The sequence below is a fragment of the Phyllopteryx taeniolatus genome, chromosome 6, assembly GCF_024500385.1.
Source record: "Phyllopteryx taeniolatus isolate TA_2022b chromosome 6, UOR_Ptae_1.2, whole genome shotgun sequence".
Classification (NCBI taxonomy): Eukaryota; Metazoa; Chordata; class Actinopteri; order Syngnathiformes; family Syngnathidae; genus Phyllopteryx; species Phyllopteryx taeniolatus.
In genome coordinates, this window is record NC_084507.1 from 22,822,183 (window position 1) to 22,843,611 (window position 21,429).

The following is a 21,429-nucleotide window of genomic DNA, read 5'->3' on the forward strand; positions in this document are numbered from 1 at the left end:
CAGGAGGACGCAAAAGGTTTTTGTGGTTCAAAAAGGAGATCTGCAAGGCATTCAATGACACAAGTAATAATAGTCTCACTTGTCTCATTAATAAGTTAATTATGCCTTTTCTAATTATAAGTTTGCAGAGGTGACAATGAGCTCAGGGGATTTGCATAAGTGACATTCAGTGGAATGGAATGGAATTTGGGGGTTTTGTTTCCAACAGCCCAAACTCAACAGACAACTTTGGATGCGCTCCTCATCAGCAGCCACGGACGGAAAGAAATTGGAATTTTACAAGATAGAGATTCAGTTTTCCGGGTTTTTGTTTTGTTTTGTAGAATGCCCTCCAGATTTGACAAAAACAAAGAATAAAAGTCAGATTTTCTGAGACTAAAATTGTAATTGTTAAGAAAAAAAGTTCCAAAAGGAAGTCATATTTTAGACTAAAAATTAAATCCTACTCAAATAGTTTTCAATAATTTGAAGTTATAATATTACATTTTTGTATTTTGTATTGTAATACGTTTTTTTTTTCTTTTTTTCTTTTCAGGAGAACAGTTGAAATCTGCCAAGAATAAATTATATTTTCTGAGAAAAAACTTCTTTTTCACAAGTAATATTTTGGAGAAAGGGTTGGAAAATATTTTCAACATGAAGTTGTAATCTTATGTAAAATCAAGTTTGATAGTTGGAAGAAAAGCTCTTTTGGCTGGGATTTTTGTTTTTTAAATGAAAATGTTTTATTTTATTTGAAAATATTTGGGGGAAAAAAAGTTACAAAATAAATCATATTTGCAGGAGTGGGGTTTCCCAAGAAAACAATTTTTTTGTAAAAAAATAAAAATAAAAAGTAATTATTTCAAGCAAATAAAGTGAAATATAGAATAGATAGAGAATGAAGTTGTATTTTTCATTTCTTTAGGGGAAAAAACATTGGATTCTTTTGAATATAAAATAGGACGAAGTTCACATTTTCAGGAAAAAATAAGGAGATTCTTTTTATATTTTCAAGAAAAAGATCATCTCATGAAAACAATTTTTTTTTGGAAGAAACCATTTGTATTTCATTCATCGTCATTCTTCATTTGTATTTGGTTTTAATGTTGTTGTTTTTTTTTTTTCATGCTCTGTCGTTATTCCCGTACCGCACCTGACCTCCGGTTGTTTTGTAACGCGCTCAACAAAGAGTTGAGCGGCGCCAATTTTCAAGCTATCGTTAGATAATTATGCGCTTCTCAAGCCATTATTAAAAAGTCAGTTACGAAAGCTCACAGGTGCGTCTCCTTATTTGGCACCTTGCCAACCCTCATGTAACGCGCGGAGATTGACGGAAGGCGGAAAACACTCGCTGTCCGCCCGCCTGTCTTCTTTTGGGCTTTCGGCGAGCTCCCGCTTTCAATTAGCGAGCGACTCGCTCGCCGTCCCGCCGACAAACAAATATCAAGAAATATCTGTCAATATGAAGAAAGAGATGCGAAGGCGCCGACAAACAAGCCGAGCGGCGCCGAGGTGCTCCTGCTCATTATGTCTGTTTTCCCAGGGATCACTTGTGTTTGCTTGGGCGCCGAAGGTTTAAGACGCACAGATGGCTCCCGAGCGCGGCCGCGATGGCGAGTCGGTTGCGGCGGCGGATCACAAAGAGACACTTCTCCAAACACAGTCAGATTCTTTAAAGAATAAAAGTGCAGGCTTGGTTTTTCTTCCAGGAGAAAGGGCATATTGATGAGGAAAAAAAGGTTGGGTTCAAAATGTCTTTTTTTTTTTTCAATCAAATTTGCATTTTTCCAATGTTTTTTTTGTCAAAAATATTTTTTTCAAAACATTTGATTTTTTAGAAAAAAGGTTGTATATTTTATGTTCATTTTTAATAAAAGTTGTATTTTTGTAGTTGTGAGAATGAAGTGGCTTTTTTCTATTTCTAAAATAAATGAAGGGTTTTAAAAGAACCGTTTATAAGGACACTGCTTTATTCGATGAAATATTCATAGTTGCATTTTTTTAAAATGTAATAAAACAAAATAATTTCTTTTCATTAAGATCCATTTTGTATAACTTTTCCAAAAGTCATAGTCTCGAAAAAAAGGTTGCATTTTTTTCCAAAAAGTGTTTTTCAATAAAAGTCATATTTTGTATTAGTTGGGAAAATATAGTTGTTGTTTTGTTTAAGTAGAAGTTTTTGCAGAACTTAAATAAGATTGCATTTTCCATCCGTCCATTTACTTCCACTGAGCCGAGGTCGGGTCGCGGGGGCAGCAGCCGAAGCGGGGAAGCCCAGACTTCGAGGGGGACCCCCGAGGCGTTCCCAGGCCAGCCGCGAGACGTAACCGGGCACGTCCTCTCCGGGGAAGCGTCCGGGGGATATCATACATAACCAGATGCCCGAGCCACCTCATCTGGCTTCTCTCAATGCGGAGGAACGGCGGCTCAACTCTGAGCCCCTCCCGGATGACCGAACTTCTCAGCCGCTCTCTAAAGGAGAGCCCGGACACCCTGCGGAGGAAACTCATTTCGGCCGCTCGTATCCTGGATCTCGTTCTTTCGGTCACGACCCACAGCTCGTGACCAGAGATGAGGGTGGGAACGATAAATCGAGAGCTTCGCCTTTCGGCTTAGCTCCTTCTTCACCACAACGGATCGATACAAAGTCCGCATCACTACGGACGCTGCACCGATCCGCCTGTCGGTCTCCCGTTCCATTCTTCTCTCACTCGTGAACAAGACCCCGAGATACTTGAACTCCTCTCCACTTGGGGCAGGATCTCATCCCCGACCCGGAGAAGGCATGCCACCCTTTTCCGACCGAGGACCGTGGTCTCAGATTTGGAGGTGTTGATTTTCCTCCCAGGCCCTTCGCACTTGGCTGTGAACTGTTCCAGTGAGAGCTGGAGATCACGGCTTGATGATGCCAACGGAAACCACGTCATCTGCAAAAGGCGGAGATGGAATACTGAGGCCGCCAAAGCGGACCCCCTCTACACCTTGACTGCTCCGAGAAATTCTGTCCATGAAGGATAAGAACAGAATGGAAAACCGCACTCCTCTCCAGAAGCCCTGAATTGACCTTACGAAGGAGGCTGAGGAGTGTGATCCCCCTGTAGTTGGAACACACCCTCCGGTCCCCCTTCTTAAAACAGGGGACCCGCACAGCGCGGTCAATCATTTCAAGTTGCATTTTTTTTTTCAGATGCAAAGGTCCAAAATGTTTTATTTATTTTTTTTAAATATTTTATAGTCTAAAGGAAAAAAGTGTTTTTTTCTCGAAAAAAACCATACTTATTATAAAGTATATTCAATCAACTTTTTCTGGAAAATGTGAGTTTTAAGAAAGAGCTTTTTTTCAACCAAAAATTCACACATTTTAAGGAATGAGAAAGTAATCTTGATGAAAATAAAGTTTTCAAGAAAGTTTTTGGAGAACTTCAAGACTTTTTGGTTAAAAAAGGTTGTTTCAAGAAGTTATATTTATTTTGAAAAAAATCTTCCCCCAAAAATTTCTTTTTGAATTAATGAAATGAATTAATAATGAACAATAACAAACCAAAAAAGTGATTTCTTTTATTTATTTAAAAACATGTTCAAATATCGACTTTAAAAATATAGTTTCATTCCTTCAAGAAAAAACAGCGAAAGAAAAACTGTAAACTATTTGTATAAGTTGCGAGAATTGTCTTTTTATATTTTCAAGAAAAACGTAACGAGTAAAAGAACGTTTCACTGTGGCTTTTTGTTTATTCATGAAAAAAACCCAAAACAGCAGAACACCAATAGAATGCCAGCGCAGACCGACCCGACTGGTACACACGGCGGCGGCTACTAAACAGGTGAGGGGTGTGGGCGCATCTGTTGGCCCGCTAACCATCCAACCGCCGTTTCCCAGGTGCTCGACACACACTCGCCACGAGAAGATGCAGAAGAAGAAGAAGCTGAGTGAAAGAGAGGCACCACAGACTTTTCTCGGCTCAGCACATTTGCACTCTATTTACAACAATACGAACACACGCGCACGTGTACATATGTGCTATGTACACTTTTGCAAACATCAAAAGTCCGTCGGCCAGCTAAAAGAGCGAGAAGCGCGTCTGCAGGGAGGGAGCACTTAGAAAACAAATGTGTTGTACGCAATTAGCTGGTTAACCAAACAAGGAAGACAGACATGATTTCCACACAGATTGCATAATGGTTTTTTTCTCTCTCTCTCTCTCTCTCTCTCTACACGCTTATTAAGCTTATTTGCATGATCCTTGTAAAAATTGCATACAACATGAAATCAATGCCACTTTTTTTTTTTTTTTCTTTCTGGGACTCTTGGCCACCTTTAAAGCACATTTCTCCACGGAAAACATTTAAGACACTTTTTGTTCTTCTCTGTCCGTCCATTTATAAATAGGAAAGAAATGAGGGGGGGAAAGGAATGTTAAAAAAAAAAAAAAAAAAAGTTACATCATCAACACTGCAAATAAATAAGAAAGATGGCATCATTCACATTTCTCATTGTGTGTTCCAGTGGCAAAAGGAACCGTGTGGTACAAGGCATTGTTGGCATAGTTTGATCATATATATCACAGATATTTATTTATACACATAAAGTAGAGAGAAACTTTTCCTTAGATTCTATTCCATCCCCAACAAACCACACAGCTTGTTGATCATCATACGATTGAGAAGAATGTCAAGAAGAAGAATACGTGACACCTTGTGGTCTTTTAAGGCCTTGTCAAACAACTTGGTCCTTGATTTTTGTTTAAACAAATAAACAAAAACATCACGCACGTAAAACCACAAAAGTCGTTCACGGGAATTAAAAAAAATAAAATAAAAAATGAAGACCCGCATGGATTTTTATACTTTCCGACCAAATCAGGAGCTCCAAGATAGAAAGAAAGTCAGTGGGAGGACGTGTCCACACGTACGCACTTACGTTCTAATAAGGATTTTTTTTAGATTGCCCTTTGTCCACAATGAAAATTCAGATTCTTAATTCAATAGAAAAAAGCTCAACTTTTGAAAAACTGGCTAGGGTGAAATCTGTCCACAACTCTTGTCCTCAGCATTGGTCGTACTTAAAAAAAAAAAAAAAAACAACAACATGAAAAAACCTTGCATGAAAATAAGACTTAGAGGAACAAAAGACAATCTTATGAGAAAAAATGTAATTATTTCAGAATAACTGTATTTTGCTGAAAAAACAAAGCGTCTTAAACAGAAAAGTTTTTTTTTTTTTTAAATGAATTAGACATCTTTTTATTTTGAGGAAAATATTATGCAACAACAGAACTATGGGGTGCTTTTTTATATATAAAAAAGTATTTTTGAGAAAAAGGAAATCTTAAAATACTCATTCTTAATTCAAGAAATGTTTTTTTAATTTTTGGATTGTTGGCCCATAGTTGTGTTTTTCAAGCGATTAAAGTCATAATTGTAAAAAAAGAAAAGTGAAGAAAAAAGATGGTTTTTTTTTAAATATTCTTTTTTTTATTTTAACTTACTCTTAGTCATAGTATTCAAGACTAAAGATGTAATTTCACCACAGTCACATGGTGTTTTGAGGAAAAAGGTAAATATCTCATGCAGAAAAAAACTGTTTTTTTTTGGATCAAAATAGTGTGGGGGTTCTAAATATATAATAATAATATTTGACCTTGAAATTAGTTGCATTTGTTTCAGGAAAAAATAGATGCACTTTTAACAGAATCATTTTGTATTTGGAGAAAGTATCTTAAGCAGAAAAAAAGAAATACGTTTTGGGAGGAGCTAATTAAAATGTAATCTTACAGATGAATCGTATTTTTCAAAAGAAAAAAGTAAATTGAAGCAGAATAACTGAACTTTGAGGGGGAAAGTAAATACTTTATGTGAAAAAGATGGATGTTTTATTTTTTGGAATTTTGTTTTTAGAAAAACAATGTTTTTTAAGAGAAAAAAGATGCAATCTTTTGAGATTGGTCAAATGTAAACAACAACAAAAAAAGTATTTTTACCAGAATAATTACTTATTGTTGAGGGGAAAAGGTTACTATGGCTATTAATGTAAGGTTAACCTTACATTAATAGCCATATTTTATATTGAGAAAAATATTCTCGGAATTAGGTACTGGGCAACTAGTCATAATCTTATGATTAGTTGTGTTTTCTGAAAGCAAAAACTCAAAATCTTATAAAAATAAAGTCAGATCTTTTCAGGAAAAGAAACTGAAATCTTGAAGGTAGTGACATTTTCCGCAAAATAATTTTTTCTGGAAAATCCATTGTAATCCTACAACAATAAAAGTATATTTCTTTTCTTTTTTTTTTTTAGAAAACTAATAATTTAGCAAGAAACTAATTATTTTTAGCAAAACCACCATATTCTTATGAGAATATTTTATTCATAACCTATATTCAAATTGTATTTTTCGACAATGTGCAAACCTTACGAGAATAGTATTTTTTTCCCCGGGAAAAAATGGCGTTATCTTATGAGTCCTATTTGCCTAGAAAAACTCTACATGAACACATTTTTGAGAAACGTTATTTTAGAAAAAAAGTCAATCTTCCGAGAATAAATGAGCATTTTTGGAGATAAAGAATCTGAGGAGAATTATGGATTTCTGTGGACAGAGACATTTGAAAAAATGTATGTTATGTATGGACGTATAGAAGATGTTTTTAATGGTGTGAAAGAGTAAAACAATACCTTTTTAAACAACTGCAGTACGTGTGAACATGTCCGTAAAGACTGAGCGCAGTCTGCCATTGTAATTACGGTCAATTAAAGAAACAAAATAGCAACGTTCTTGTTTTCCTTTATGTCTATGTAGATTGTCAGTCATGGTCACGGGAATGCACAAAGGTTGAATTGTAAAATCGGATCAGAAATCGGGGGAGGAGCAAAAAGTGGAAAAAGATTGAACTCTTCTTCCTTTCCAAAAATGTTTAGAAATGATTATGCTATTAGGCGAACGATTTGCACCTGATTTCCACTTGTTTTGTTTCTTTGTACATTTTGCCAGAAACGATGCCAGAAGAGTCTTTACAGTGTATCATCATCATCATCATAATAATAATAATAATAATAATAATAATAATACAATACTTTTACAAAATGCAAAACTCGTCGGGAGTCCAGGCCTGTCTTTTGTTCCTTTTAGTCGTTGGCTTGCTCCGTCACGGGCGTGAGTCCTCCTCCGCCTCGCCCCATCCGCTCCTCCGTCTTGACCACGAAGGCGTTGCTGTTGGTCTGCGTGCTCTCGTCCGTCTCCTTGAGGGCGTCGCCGCCCTCCCTGGGGCCCGAGGGTTCCTCGTCGAAGGCGGCGGGGCTGCCGCCGCTGCTGCAGCTGCCGCCGCTGCTTCTCGCGTTGTTGTTGCCGTTGTTAGCGGGCGGCGTCTCCTTGGGCGCTTTGGCCGGGTGGTTGACGTAGAAGCGCTGGTTCTGGAAGAACTTGATGACAGTGAGTTTGGGGAGGTCCAGCTGGGCGGACAGCGTGTGGACGGCCTCCTCGTCCGGGTATGGGCCCACGTCCTGGATGAAGCTCTGCAGGATACCCAGAGCCTCCAGGGAGATCTTGCCGCCGCCCGTGCGCGACTTGACCAGGCCGCGCACCACGTCGTCCTCCGTCTCGGCCGGAGAGGCGGTGGAGGGCTGCCGGGGGGGCAGGCGGGGGCCCGAGGGGGGCTGCTGGCACGGGAAGGGCTGGGACGGGTGATGCAGGCTCAGGGCCGACTGGTGCTGAGACTGCAAACGAGACGCGCAAAATGTTAGAGGTTTACACTATCAGCACCGTGTGCCCGAAACGACATTTTGCGGCTCTGCTAAAGTCTAATTCAGCCCGTTAACCGTCACGTGCCGGCACGCTTCGCGATTGACCCTAACAAAATGGCTCCCACACACCCAAAGTTTTCCTCAAGAACTGGGACAAACTCAAAAGAAGGTGACAAAAATTGAAAGGGCTGTGTGATGCCGGGGAATAAATAAGCTTCCTGCCCCACTATGGACCGCCTCCAAGTTTTGATACGCCCTTTTATATATACTGTCAAGATTAGTAGGCTTCACCCACTTTTACTATACAGGCGGGCAAAAAAAGTATTGAGTCAGCCACCAATTGTGCAACTTCTTCCACTTCAAAAGATGAGGGTGGCCTGTAATTTGCATCATAGGTATATCTGAGAGATATATGAGAGACAAAAATGAGGAACAATTCAATACAAAATCCAGAAAATCACATTGTCTGATTTGTAAAGAATTTATAAGCAAATTATGGTGGCAAATAAGTATTTGGTCACCTACAAACATGCATGGGGCCGTGTATCGTGAGATTTTGAGTGCAAACCTCCTTCCATCGGCAAGGGCATTGAAGATGAAACATGGCTTTCAGCACGACAATGATCCCAAACACACCGCCCTGGCTACCGAAGAGTGGCTTCGGAAGTAGCATTTCAAGGTCCTGGAGTGGCCTAGCCAGTCTCCAGATCTCAACGCCATAGAAAATGTTGGGAGGGAGTTGAAAGTCTGTGTTGCCCAGCGACAGCCCCAAAACATCACTCCTCGAGAGGAGGTCTGCATGGAGGAATGGGCCAAAATAGCAGCAACAGTGTTTGACCTCGGTCATTGCCAACAAACTATTCAGATCGACTTTTGTTACTGACCAAATACACCATCATTTGCTCATAAATTCTTTACAAATCAGACAATGTGATTTTCTGGATTTTTGTTGTTGTTGTCATTTTGTCTCTCATAGCTGCGGTACTTTTTTGCCCCACTGTATTTATGTGCTGCGATTGGCTGGCGACCGGTTCAGGGTGTACCCCGCCTCTCGCCCGAAGATGGCCGGGATTGGCTCCAGCACGCCCGCGACCCTCGTGAGAATAAAGCGCTACGGAAAATGGATGGATTTATTTGTGTGTGTGTGGGGGGAAAAGGCATAAAATGAAATTCTTTTTGAAAGACAAAGTTGTATATCTTCAAGAAAAATAAATACCATAACAATAATTATCAATTATTACAATAAATAAGTATTATAATTATGATACTTTTGGGATAAAATCGATTTTTGAAGAATAAAGTCGTTTTTTTTTCACTAATAATATTTTTTCAAGATGATAAGTTGTATTTGTTTCACTTTGTGGTGAAAAAAGTATTTTCTTTACAGAACAAGTTCCTATATTTAAAAGAAAAAGGTGTATTTTTTGTCAGGGAAAAAATGTATCTTTGCAAAGAAAGTTTTTTTTTTAATGTTATTCTTGGAGAGAAAAGGGATTCTTTTTCTTAAAAATAAAGATATTTTCAAGAAACCAAAATCAGGGTTAAGTTATATTTATTTTGAGAAGTTATTAAGTTTCTTTCAAGAAAAAAGTTGTTTTCAAGAATTCTTATGGTGGAAAATAGTCTTCCCCGCACCCCCAAAAAAGTAGTTGTATTTTTTTTTTTTTGTATTTGTTAGGGGAAAGCAAAGAATTATTTATTTTCCACAATTATGTAATAATCCTTTAAGAAAAGCTGTAGATTCTAGGGGAGGGGAAATCAGTTTTTTTTAATTAATTAATAAAAAAAATTTTCCCAAGAAAAAGTCCATTTTCTGGATATTTTCTTTGCATGAATAAAGTAGTCATCTTCCCAAAATCAAATTGTAAAAAATCTCATTTACACTCAAATGAAAAACGGACTTCCATTGTTACTTTTCTTGTCAGCCGGCAATTGTCTTAGTAATTGTTTTGCGACGTCATTTACCTGCAGCCGATCGGCCGAGATTGTGTGCATTTATTCCTGAGGGTAAACAAACGGCACTTTAAAAAGTCATTTGATGTGTGTGGGTTTGCGTGTGTCCGCGAGTGGGCGAGCGGAGTTGCCTGTTGACCCGTCAAAACGCTCCCGCTTTGATCTTCATGAGTGGAAGGACATGAGGAGATGTGCCACAAGAGCGTGTTTGCACAAAAACACTTGACTAACGGACAAAAAATGACACGCGGACAACATCAACTCTCACACACACTCAACACAGCAAGTCCAAAATTCTGCTTTCGTCAAGTTAATAATAATGTATAATGTATAATGCGTACCGCCGAAGTTGACCTCAAAATTCTGGAAAACCCTTCTACCTATGTATAATGCATTTTTACAATACATGATTTTGCTTCTACCCATATGATCAAAACATGAAGTTTTGTTAGTTTTTTTCAAATCATTATTCTGAAGTTAAACACCTTATTTGAGCACACAATATTTTGAAATTCACAGCCCTACTTTTATTTAGTAAATGAGCAAACACACAGTTGTGCTCATGTTTGATTTCCCAGGCAGAATTTGTAAGACGTGTACAATTCTTTGAAGAAAACATGAAGGACCAGGCGAAACACCATCCATCCATCCATTTTCTGAGCCGCTTCTCCTCACTAGGGTCGCGGGCGTGCTGGAGCCTATCCCAGCTGTCATCGGGCAGGAGGCGGGGTACACCCTGAACTGGTTGCCAGCCAATCGCAGGGCACATAGAAACTAACAACCATTCGCACTCACAGTCATGCCTACGGGCAATTTAGAGTCTCCAATTAATGCATGTTTTTGGGATGTGGGAGGAAACCGGAGTGCCCGGAGAAAACCCACGCAGGCACGGGGAGAACATGCAAACTCCACACAGGCGGGGACGGGGATTGAACCCCGCACCTCAGAACTGTGAGGCTGACGCTCTAACCAGTCGGCCACCGTGCCGCCTCAGGCGAAACACATTTCATGTTATTTGAATGGGATTCAAATGAAACTGTCAAGCATTTCCGAAATGCATGGCTGGTAACCAGTTCAGGGTGTACCCCGCCTCCTGCCCGATGGATTTACAATGGCACCTTTTGTTTTTTCTTTGGCTTTTAAGTCACAAGGAAAAAAACACTACCAATAGTCTTTTTTTTTTTTAAATATATTTTTGGCAAATACAGCCACATTTCTGTTGAAAAAAAGGTTCATTTTCCCATCCATCCATCCATTTTCTGAGCCGCTTATCCTCAAAAGGGTCGCGGGAGTGCTGGAGCCTATCCCAGGCGGGGTACACCCTGGACTGGTTGCCAGCCAATCGCAGGGCACATACAAACAGGCGGGTCCGGGACTTGAACCCCAGTCCTCAGAACTGTGAGGCGGACGCTCTAAGCAGTCGTCCACCGTGCCGCCAGTTCAATTTTTTAAAATAAGGTTGTGTTTTTAAGAACATTTATTTTTGGGAGAAACATTTTTTTGGGGGGGATGAAATGTTTGGATAAAAAAAGTCTTTTTTTTTTCAAGAGTAAAATTTTATTTTTCTAAGAGTTGAGTTGTTTTTCAAGAACGGCACATTTTTTCAAGAAACATTTTTTGGGGGAGAATTTTTTGTGGAGAAGAGTATTTTTTTCCCCCGAGAATGTGCTTTTTTTTTTTTTTTTCTTCAAGAAAATGTCATTTTATTTCTATCAATGGTGATATTTTTTTCAAATAAAACGATTTGGATTTTTTAGTTATTGTAAGAAAATAAGTTGTATTTTTCAAAATAATATTTTATTTGATTAATATTTTTATTTTGGTTTTATAAAAAAGTAGTATTTTTCCAGAATGAACTCATATTTTCCTTTTTTAAAGAAGAAATCATTTTTTCAAGAAAAACACATTTCCACTCAACGAAATGAAACATAGTTGACCTGCAGCTGGTCGGCGGAGACGTGCGAGAAGTGCGACGGCCTGTCCGCGGCGTTGGTGTGGTGTTGCTGTCCGCTGCTGCTCTCCTGCTCGTAGATGGCGTCGCGCTCGGCCTGCGACAGGCTGAGGAAGCGGCGGATCATTGACAAGTTCTCCCACAGCGTCCGGTTCTCCGGAGACGGATCTTCCTTCCAGCGGAGAAGCTCACACAGCCAACCCTGGAGAACCAAAAAAAGCACACAACATCTCACAACAACTCCACGTACAAATTTATTGGGACACTACGCTGCAGCTAATGGGCCTGTGGTAGAAAGAGATTTTATATATATATATATAATTGGGGTGGGACTTTAACACGTTACGCATTACAGCTGAAGTTCAAGCAGCCATTTTAGTTCTTTTTCCGTGTGTCCCTTAAGAACATTAAGGATGGGTTCGGTGGGAGCGTGGCCACTGTACTAATCTGGCGTCCGGTGTTCATCACCACCGGATTACACAGGCGGCGCTCGCTCGCTCGTCGGCTGGCTGGCTCTCACGCGCACGCCCGACCGTGGCGGCCGAGCACACACGCTGTACGCGGGAGATAACTCAGCACTTTGCGCGTCCCATTCCAGATCCTCCCGTAAGCCTCATCAAACCGTAGAAAAAGGAGGAGGAGGAGGCGGGAGAAAGGAAGAGAAAGAGAGAAAGAGGGGCCATAAAGCCTGCGTGCCCACCTTGTTCCTTTGCCACATTTATTGTTGCCTTCTTAATTTGCATGCAGAGGGATTTGGACCGTGCTCCAGTTGGGCCGTCTGTGCTTTCAGCTGATTCGGCAGTGAGGGAGGACACACACACACACACGTACACACACACTCGTCTTGTCCAATGCGAGCCTGCAACAGCGTAATCCAACTCAAACACTCTGCAAAGCAGCAGGATTAAACCCAAAGTAGCAGAGCCAATCAAAGCCCACACGGTGGGAACTCCCCTTCCCTGCCAGGAAGTCCATTTCATTAAACACAAACACCGTGCTACATTTCGTAGCTTGCCGCTAGTCGTGGTGCAGAGTCAACCCCAAAAGTTCCTGGTCCGCTTCTCACTCTTTTTTAGGCCCCAATGACATTTTGACAATTGTCCCCGCTGTCCAAACATAGTCCTCCAAAAGTTCAGAGTTTTGGGATAACATGTGCACCTTCAATTCCAGTCAATTTTAATGTGATTGTTACTTTGTAATTCCTGGAATTAAAATAGGTTTCCAAGTAATGTGCAGACCCTGCCCCGAAGCAGTGATGGCTGGTCAACAGATGGCGCTAGGGTGCCGCCCCATTACCTTCCCTGAAGACAACAAATATATATATATATATATAAATATTGGAAGACAAATCCAAAAGGCTAAATATCTTTTTAGATGCGCAGGATAAATACTATCGAGCTAACAATAAGTAAAGTTATTTCGCTCATGCGTGTTGTTTACTTAGCGACGCACTTCCGGCCTTGAGTGCACATAGAGTATATTTATATTTTCCATCTTACGTTCCGGGAACTCAAGGTTTCCACTGTAGCTGGAAGTAAAATAGGTTCCAAGTGATGTGCAGACCCTGCCTCAAAAGTACCACCATCTCACAAGCAAATTACAGCCGCACTCAATTTAGTTCCCGCCATCCGCACATGGTCCTCCAAAAGTTCTTGTATCCAAATCAAATGTCCACCTTAAGTTTTAGGAAATTATTCGGTTTTTTTTAGTAGCCACATTGCACAACAGAAATAAATTGACAACTAGAAATAATCTAAAAAGTCCACTGCATAAGCAACGTGATTACACCTCTTTCCAGTTCTTCCTGCCAACCACCACCGTCATGTTCAACATTCCTGACATGTTTACCTTTTTAGTTTATCTTTCCATGATGTTGTTTTGCAGATCAACCTCTGAAAAGCTATTCAAAAAAAAAAAAAAAAGTCTGGAGAACTCGCTTTCCCATTCGGACGGATCACACTCGGATCCGACCGAAGGCTTTTCAAAAAATTAGCCAAGCAGATTGCAGTTGAAAGAGTGAAACTATGAAACCACGGCGTGTTGTCAGGGGCACCAATCAATCAACGAGGTGTGACAGGAACCAGTTAAGTCAAGAGAAATTCTTCACATGATGCACCGGTCGCAATGTCGGATGCCCATCCCCAATCGTCGCAAAACTGAAGCTACAATCGCTGGTTTTAATCGGTCGATTGCCCTGCGATTGGCTGGCAACCAGTTGAGGGCGTACCCCGCCTCCTGCCCGATGGCAGCTGGACGCCCGTGAGCGACCCGAATGAGGAGAAGCGGCTCACAAAATGGATGGATGGATGCAAGGTGAGTTTATGAAAACGAAAAAAAAAAGAAAATGTGGAATCTTTTTTCTTAAGGGATTTATTTGGAATACTGAATATTGTGAATGTGGAATGATTTGAATCATTGAGAAATGGTGCATTTGTTAGTTTCTTGTCATTCATTTTGTAATTTCGCAAGGAAAATTTGAAATTCTTCTTCTTCTTCCAAAAAAAAAAAAGATTTCCTTGGAATGCTGAACATTTTTTTTTGTATGTTACAATGATTTGACTCTGTTGAGAAATAGTGGATTTGTTGACTTCTTTCCATTGCTGTTTTGGGGGAATTTCCTCATGGTAAAATGAGGAAATTCTTGAAAAAGTATTCTCCTGGTGAACATCATTCTTTGAATGGCCACAATCATTTCCTCACAAAATGAATCCGAATCATTTTCAGGATTTGTCTCCTCAGACATACTGTTTGTATTCAGGAGAAAGTAAGCACCGATAGTCCTTGTTGCCATTGTTCATTGAAACTTGTGGATTGGCGCGATAAGCCCAAAACCCCGATTCGTTTCCCACATTAGCCAATCTCCCCAGTCTGCCTCGCTCATTTCCCAATCATAGTCCTTTCTATTTGCTTTCCAAGTCCACTTCTGCTGGACATACATTGTCATGTAGCAGTAGTAACGCCATCGCCGTCAGCAGTTGAGTAGCTCCAAGCCCCTCAAACATCCGGGTGACATACTAAGGTATGAAATCCTCCTCCTATAGATGTCTGACAAGCTCCCAGATGCTGGAAACAGGTTCATCCCAGCAATAAACAGCGACAGCTCGGGATTACCGCGCAATCTTGGCGCACACCTGCCAAAATATTGGACCGTAATCCTCTGCCTCTAGGTCGCCATCACCTAATTAATAATCAAGAGAGTCGGCGTGGGGTATTTCAGCGTCGAAAAAGCAGAATATAGATTTCCGAGAAGTGGCGAGTTCACTCGGTCGTGGCTCTTTTGTGGTTCAGATGGCACAATAGTGCGATTCATAGTGTCGATGTGGTGTGCGAGAGGTGAAGTCACAAGCTGTCCAATGACACGCACGCACGCACACACACACACACACCTTCCCATCTAATCTCATTTGGTCGTTATCGGGCCCATCAGGCTGACCTCGGCCTCCGGATAAAGGAAAAAAAGCCAACAGATGTCCATCAGTTGGCCCTTTTTTGCTGCTAAAGTGAGTCCTAAAAATAAAGACACAGTCCTCGATGTGTTTTATTTGGTTCATAGACTCAACGGATGACTAAACAAAAGGCAAAAAAATGTAATGAAATAATTCCCATCAGCCCCATCACTTTGCCTTTTTATGCTGTTAAAGTCCTAGAACGAAAGGCAAGACGAGCTACTCAAAGCTAAAAACTGAAATAAAATAAGCCGGAAGATGCTCATTAGTTTGACGTTTTTGCTGCTGAAGCGAATCCTTGGAAAAAAAAAAAGAAAAAAAGTCTTCAAACGTGTTCTCTTTAAATATGTTTTCTCTGGTTCCCAGGCTCAACGGATGACCGAACGGAAGTCCAGAAAAGCTTCTTGAAGCTATAAACTCAAATGAAATAAGCAAACGTACGCCAATCAGTTTGCCTTCTTATGCTGCTACAGTGAGTCCTAGGAATAAAAACACAGCCTTTGGTTCCCAGGCTCAACGAATGACGAAACGGAAGGCCCGACAAGCTTCTCGAAGCAAAAAAACCTTTGCTGCTAAAGCGAGTTCGAGAAATAAAGACACAGTCCTCAATGTGTTTTATTTGGTTCCCAGGTTCAAAGAATGAGGAAAGGAAAGATGATCTCCTCCAAGGTACGCAAACAAAACCAAAACAAGATGAGCACAAAGACAAAGCGTTTCATTGTCTCCTTGGACCTGGCTCGGCTCCAAGTCGAGCTCAGTCAGATAGAGCCGTTTGATTCGCTAAAAAATGCGTGAACCAGTCGGTCCTGCTCCGGCGCGAGCTTACGTGCGCTGCCTTGGAAATAGATTCCGCCACAGTGGACGCCCATCTGCCGAGGATGACCGCCACGTATGCGGCGCACCGCATGCCGATCTCCCGCCACAATAAGCAATAATTGCGGACGAACGGCGCTGTATTTCCGTCTTGCTATGTGAACGTCGGTTCCGCAGCGGAGAGAAAATGGCCTGCTGGCCACAGAAGGGGGGGAGGAGGAGGGGCCCATGGAAATAGAATAGAATTGGCCTTAAATGAACTGCAGAGGCAGCAGCAGTACAATATGATAGGCCATAAATATCGAATTGTTTCGATAGTGAGCCCCCCGTTCATAGCAGGGGATGCATTCCAAACCAAATCCACCCGCGATAGGTGAAAAGCTGCAATATACAGAAGAGGTCTCGACTAAATCAATACATTTACATTCCCACGCTTCTCCTGTGTTCATGGTCTACAAATGTTTTTCATACAAATCATTTACGTGATTATGACTTTACTGTTGAGCTAGCATAGGTTAACGATGGACTTAACGATGGACATGACAAAAAGTTATCATATTGGAGAAAAAGTTAGAATGATATGACAATACAATCGTAAAAAAAAAAAAAATATATACAATTTTGGAAAAAAAATTGAGGATAAAGTTGTCATTATGAAAAAAAATCTGAATTTTCAGTGACTAAAGCTCGAATTTTAGGAGTAGTTTTCTGACAAATAAAAAATTGGATAAAACCTCAGAATTTTACAAAACTAAAGTCAGAATTTTTATGTGAATAAAGTTAGAATATTATGAGCCTAAAGGTGTAATATTGTGAGAAAAATCTTATTCCTAGAGACGAAAAGTGTTTTTCATAGAGGTAGTACAGTAATTATTACTTTACCACTGTGCTAACATAGGTCAACGACGGAATGTAACGCGTTATGTTGCCAGCGTAGCAAAAGAATTTAGTTGTCAACTGAAAGCTTTAAGAGAAAAATGTAATTAGTTTTATAATACATGGAAAAAGGCAGTTTTCTGAAAATAAAAGTTCTAATATTAGGGGAAAAAGTTACAATTATCTGAGAATACAATTGTAAAACAATCAAATTGAGAGAAAAAAATGAACGGGGATAAAGTTGTCATTTTAACATGAATGAAGTCATGATAGAAAAAAAAATGTGAATTTTCAGAGAGAAAAGTCGTAGTATTAGGAGCAAAAGTGAATTTTGTAAGAATTGTAAAAAATACAATTGTGACATAACCTGAATTTGATGAGAATAAAGGCATAACTTTGATGTGATAAACTCCTAACATTACAACAGTAAAGTTTCTTTCACGAGAAAGTATTATTTATCATTATAGCCTAGAAGTGTTTTTCATACAAATACAGTCGCAATTTTTTAACAAAGTTTTAACATTCCGAGAATTTTTTTTTTATTATTATTTTTGAACCGAGACACACAAAAGTGTCCTTTATAGTTATAGCCCAGACCGCTCCCTAGACCTATTTTTCATACTAAATACTTCTGTGCTGTTACGGATGGACTTTACCACGTTCGCACTTATGTACAAATTCCAAACTCAATCACACCCGCATTTCGGAATTTGACCACCATTTTGTGGGTATGAAATACCCTGCCAAAGTCGTGCAATAGGGGGTTTCTGCTGAGTTTTTAAAATTGTGCAAATGGTAGTAAATCACATTTTGGCTTTACTAGTGCATTAGTGTGGGTTAGCGATGGGAATATACACTGAACACAAATATAAACGCAACACTGTTTGTTTTTGCTCCCATTTTTCGTGAGCTGGACTCCAAGATCTAAAACCAAAAGGCCATTCCCCTCAAATATTGTTCACAAATCTGTCGAAATCCGCGTGAGTGAGCATTTCTCCTTTGTTGAGATAATCCAGCCCACCTCGCAGGTGTGGCATATCAAGATGCTGATTAGACAGCACGATTATTGCACAGGTGTGCCTTAGGCTGCCCGCAATAAAAGGCCACTCTGAAATGTGCAGTTTTATCACAAAGCACAATGTCACAGATGTCGCAAGTTCTGAAGGAGCGTGCGATTGGCATGCTGACTGCAGGAATGTCCACCAGAGCTGTTGCCCGTGAATCGAATGTTCGTTGCTCTACCATAAGCCGCCTACAAAGGCGTTTCACACAATTTGGCAGTACATCCGACCGGCCTCACAACCGCAGACCACGTGTAACCACATCAGCCCAAGACCTCCACATCCAGCATGTTCTCCTCAAAGATCATCTGAGACCAGCCACCTGCGACCATCGGTTTGCATAACCAAAGAATTTCTGTCAGAAACCGTCTCAGGTAAGCTCATCCGCATGCTCGTCGCCCTCATCGGGGTCTCGACCTGACTTGCTCACATTCGATGGCGTCTGGCACGCCGGAATCCCGGTTTTCACTGATCGGGGCAGATGGCAGACAGCGTGTGTGGCGTCGTGTCGGTGAGCGGTTTGCTGATTTCAACGTTGTGGATCGAGTGGCCCATGGTGGCGTTGGGGTTATGGTATGTCATGGGCAGCGAACACAGGTGCATTTTATTGATGGGATTTTGAATGCACAGAGTTGCCGTGACGATTGTTGCGCCATTCATGTTGCAGCGCGATAAAGCACGGCTCCGTGTTGCAAGGATCTGTATACAATTCCTGGAAGCTGAAAACAACCCAGTTCTTGCATGGCCAGCATACTCCCCGGACATGTCACCCATTGAGCACGTTTGGGATGCTCCGGACCGGCGTATACGACAGCGTGTTCCACTTCCTCCTTTGCCGCCATCGAAGAGGAGTGGCCCGACATTCCACAGGCCACAATCAGCAACCTGAGGAAAGTGGTGGTCAGACCAGATACTGACTGGTTTTCTGACCCCCGCACGAAAGCAAATCTGCACATTTCAGAGTGTCACATTTATTGCGGCCAGCCTAAGGCACGCCTGTGCAATAATCATGCTGTCTAGTCAGCATCTTGATATGCCACAACTGTGAGGTGGGATGGATTATCTCGACAAAGGAGATACTTTGGAGATACCGATTTCGACCGATTTGTGAACAATATTTGAGAGAAATGGCCTTTTGTGTATGGAGAAAAAGTTTGAGTCCATCTCACGAAAAATGGGAGCAAAAACAAAAGTGTTGCGTTTTTATTTTTGTTCAGCGCAAAACATATGTGTAAATATAACGTGGTTGTTTGTTTGTAAATGACAAACAAGCCCTGAGGACGACCGGATAATGAAATTGACCGTTGGCGTCCTGACTCATGAGAAGATTAAACCATGAATCATTACAATCAACATATTATATTTATCGACGGTATGTCTACCTCGTGATCTAATACCACGGCCATACCAAGTCAAGAGGCTGCCAGACTTGAGTTTCAACGCGCGACGCGACAAACCATCCTCCTCTCGAGCGGTCTCGATCGTTCTCGGGGGGGAAACAATGGGCTGACTTGGCAACAATGACGCCACGGCGTGACTGTGCAGGAAAAAGTGACCTCCACGTGTCACAATTCGCTCCCATGAAAACAATGGTGCGGTGGAGCGGCCACATGCGTGTGTGTGTGTGTGTGTAGATAAGGGAGTTTGGGTGGGGGCTGGAGGGGGATTGGGAGGTTTAGGCAAGCAAACAGAGGCAGATGGAGCATAAAGAATAACCAAAGGCAAATGACCAGTTCATCTTAAATGGAGCACATTAAACATCTGCGTGGCTACACTTATTTTTAAGCACATCTTTTATTCCTGTGCGGCACACACAAATGTTCACAAGACTATCACCTTCAAACCGTAAGATGAACAACGGAAATGTTATTAAAACCACGGTTTCAGAAATAAGAAGTAGAGAAATGATCATTACTGGACCAATTACAGGTACAGTGGTGTCTTGAGATACGAGTGACCCGAATTACAGGTTTATCGAGATACGAGCTGTCATTCGGCCAATTTCTGTCTCTGACTCTGGAGCAGAAATTGGGGATAAAAGCGATGTACGGTGGCAGTGAACGCAACTGAACTGGCGTCGCGCTAAGCAACAGTCTAGCCTATCGCACTACTAAAAGTTGAAGTCTCGGCGCCCTTTGCACAATGGTCATTGTTCTATTAGTCATTTCAAACTGCTCTAATTGCTAGAGGCCTGTGCATCTTTTTGCACAATTGTCAAAAAAAAAAAAAAAAAAAAAAAAACATTACCGGCATTACTACATTACTGGCAACCATTTATTACTCAGTGACTTTTTTTTACAAAAAAATATCTTTCTGTCTCCAAAGTATTCTCTGTCAATTCTCTGTCTGTTGTCGTACTCGAGCGGCTCCAACTACCGGAGACAAATTCCTTGTGTGTTTTTTGGACATACTTGGCAAATAAAGAGGATTCTGATACTGATTTGGTAGGCACGTCCATCATGATGAGACCAGCGTAAAAGTCTCAAGAAGCCATGCAAGAAAAGACATAGGAAGTCTGCCATTTCGCCTTGAAGCGACCAATTAAAGGTCATTTTGACCATTATCATTTCAAAGACAAACTTCTCCTTGAAGTTTTGATCGATTGCTACCAATTTGAAAACGCTTATAGCGGAAGAGTCAAGATCCACTTGTAGTGATTGGATCGCCCGTCACCTTGTTTGTTGACGAACGGATTGCAATGAGTGTTTTAACAGGCAAACCTCTTCAAGTCAAATAAAACTATTCTTTGCATCGCACTGTAATCTAGTCTTTTCTTTTCCAGGGTTCTTTATTTTGGGCTGCTGCGGTGGCACACAAGTTTTCTTGAACGTCGTTTGTGTTACAGCAGCGCTAGTCGGGCAGATGGAGGATAAAAATGCACCAACACCGTGGTGATGAAGCAACAACAACAACAGCAGCAGCAGCTGCATTTCAAACGCACAAACGACAACGCAAAGTCTGATTCCGTCAATTAAGGCGCGGGTTGTGATTTAATCCAAATACAGGCTTTAATTGCTAATATCAAAGCGTAATTAAGATGATAAATCGTGACTGATCTTATTGAATTAGAAGCTGGCACAGAAGCAACAAATTGACTGTCAGCTAAATAAGTGTTTGTAATTGGCTGACAAGTTTGCTTCCAGTGCTCATCAAACGCATTTTACCCTCAGAAACTATTCCCAAATAAAACTATTTTTTTTTAAATGGTAATTTAATAGAATGAACTAGGAAATTCCCTTGTTTTTTGGCGCTTTCAGAGAAAGACCCTAATTGATTAATGTGTCATCAAGCATTATGTTAGATTCATACCATTATAAATGTTCGGGGAAAATCCAGCAAGTCGCAAAAGGACGGCATGTGGATGACCATCCGAGCCAATGTTGTGAAGCTTGTACAGCTTCTCGTCCACACTCAAGTAGCAGCATTGTGTTCTTGTGATTTCACCACGGAATGTTGGCAAGAAGAACAATGTTACGATGACCCTCCAGGCCAATGCAGGAAAACTATCAGAATCCTCTTTATTTGCCAAATATGTCCAAAAAACACACAAGGAATTTGTCTCCGGTAGTTGGAGCTGCCATCCAACAACAACAACAACTATGATCC

General features: G+C 40.9%; 1 protein-coding gene across 4 annotated transcripts in view; it reads right to left on the reverse strand.

Moving 5' to 3' along the window:
- Window positions 1–3,689: 3,689 nt before the first annotated feature.
- Window positions 3,690–21,429, reverse strand: part of satb1b (SATB homeobox 1b) — a 91,800-nt gene continuing 74,060 nt past the window's right edge. For all 4 annotated transcript variants that reach the window (XM_061776250.1, XM_061776252.1, XM_061776248.1 and 1 more), the window contains 2 exons: window positions 11,614–11,829; window positions 3,690–7,696 (listed from right to left, as the gene is read on the reverse strand). In XM_061776250.1, coding sequence (XP_061632234.1) covers window positions 7,109–7,696; window positions 11,614–11,829 — 804 coding nt within the window. In that variant the 3' untranslated portion in view covers window positions 3,690–7,108. The remainder of the gene's footprint in view (window positions 7,697–11,613; window positions 11,830–21,429) is intronic.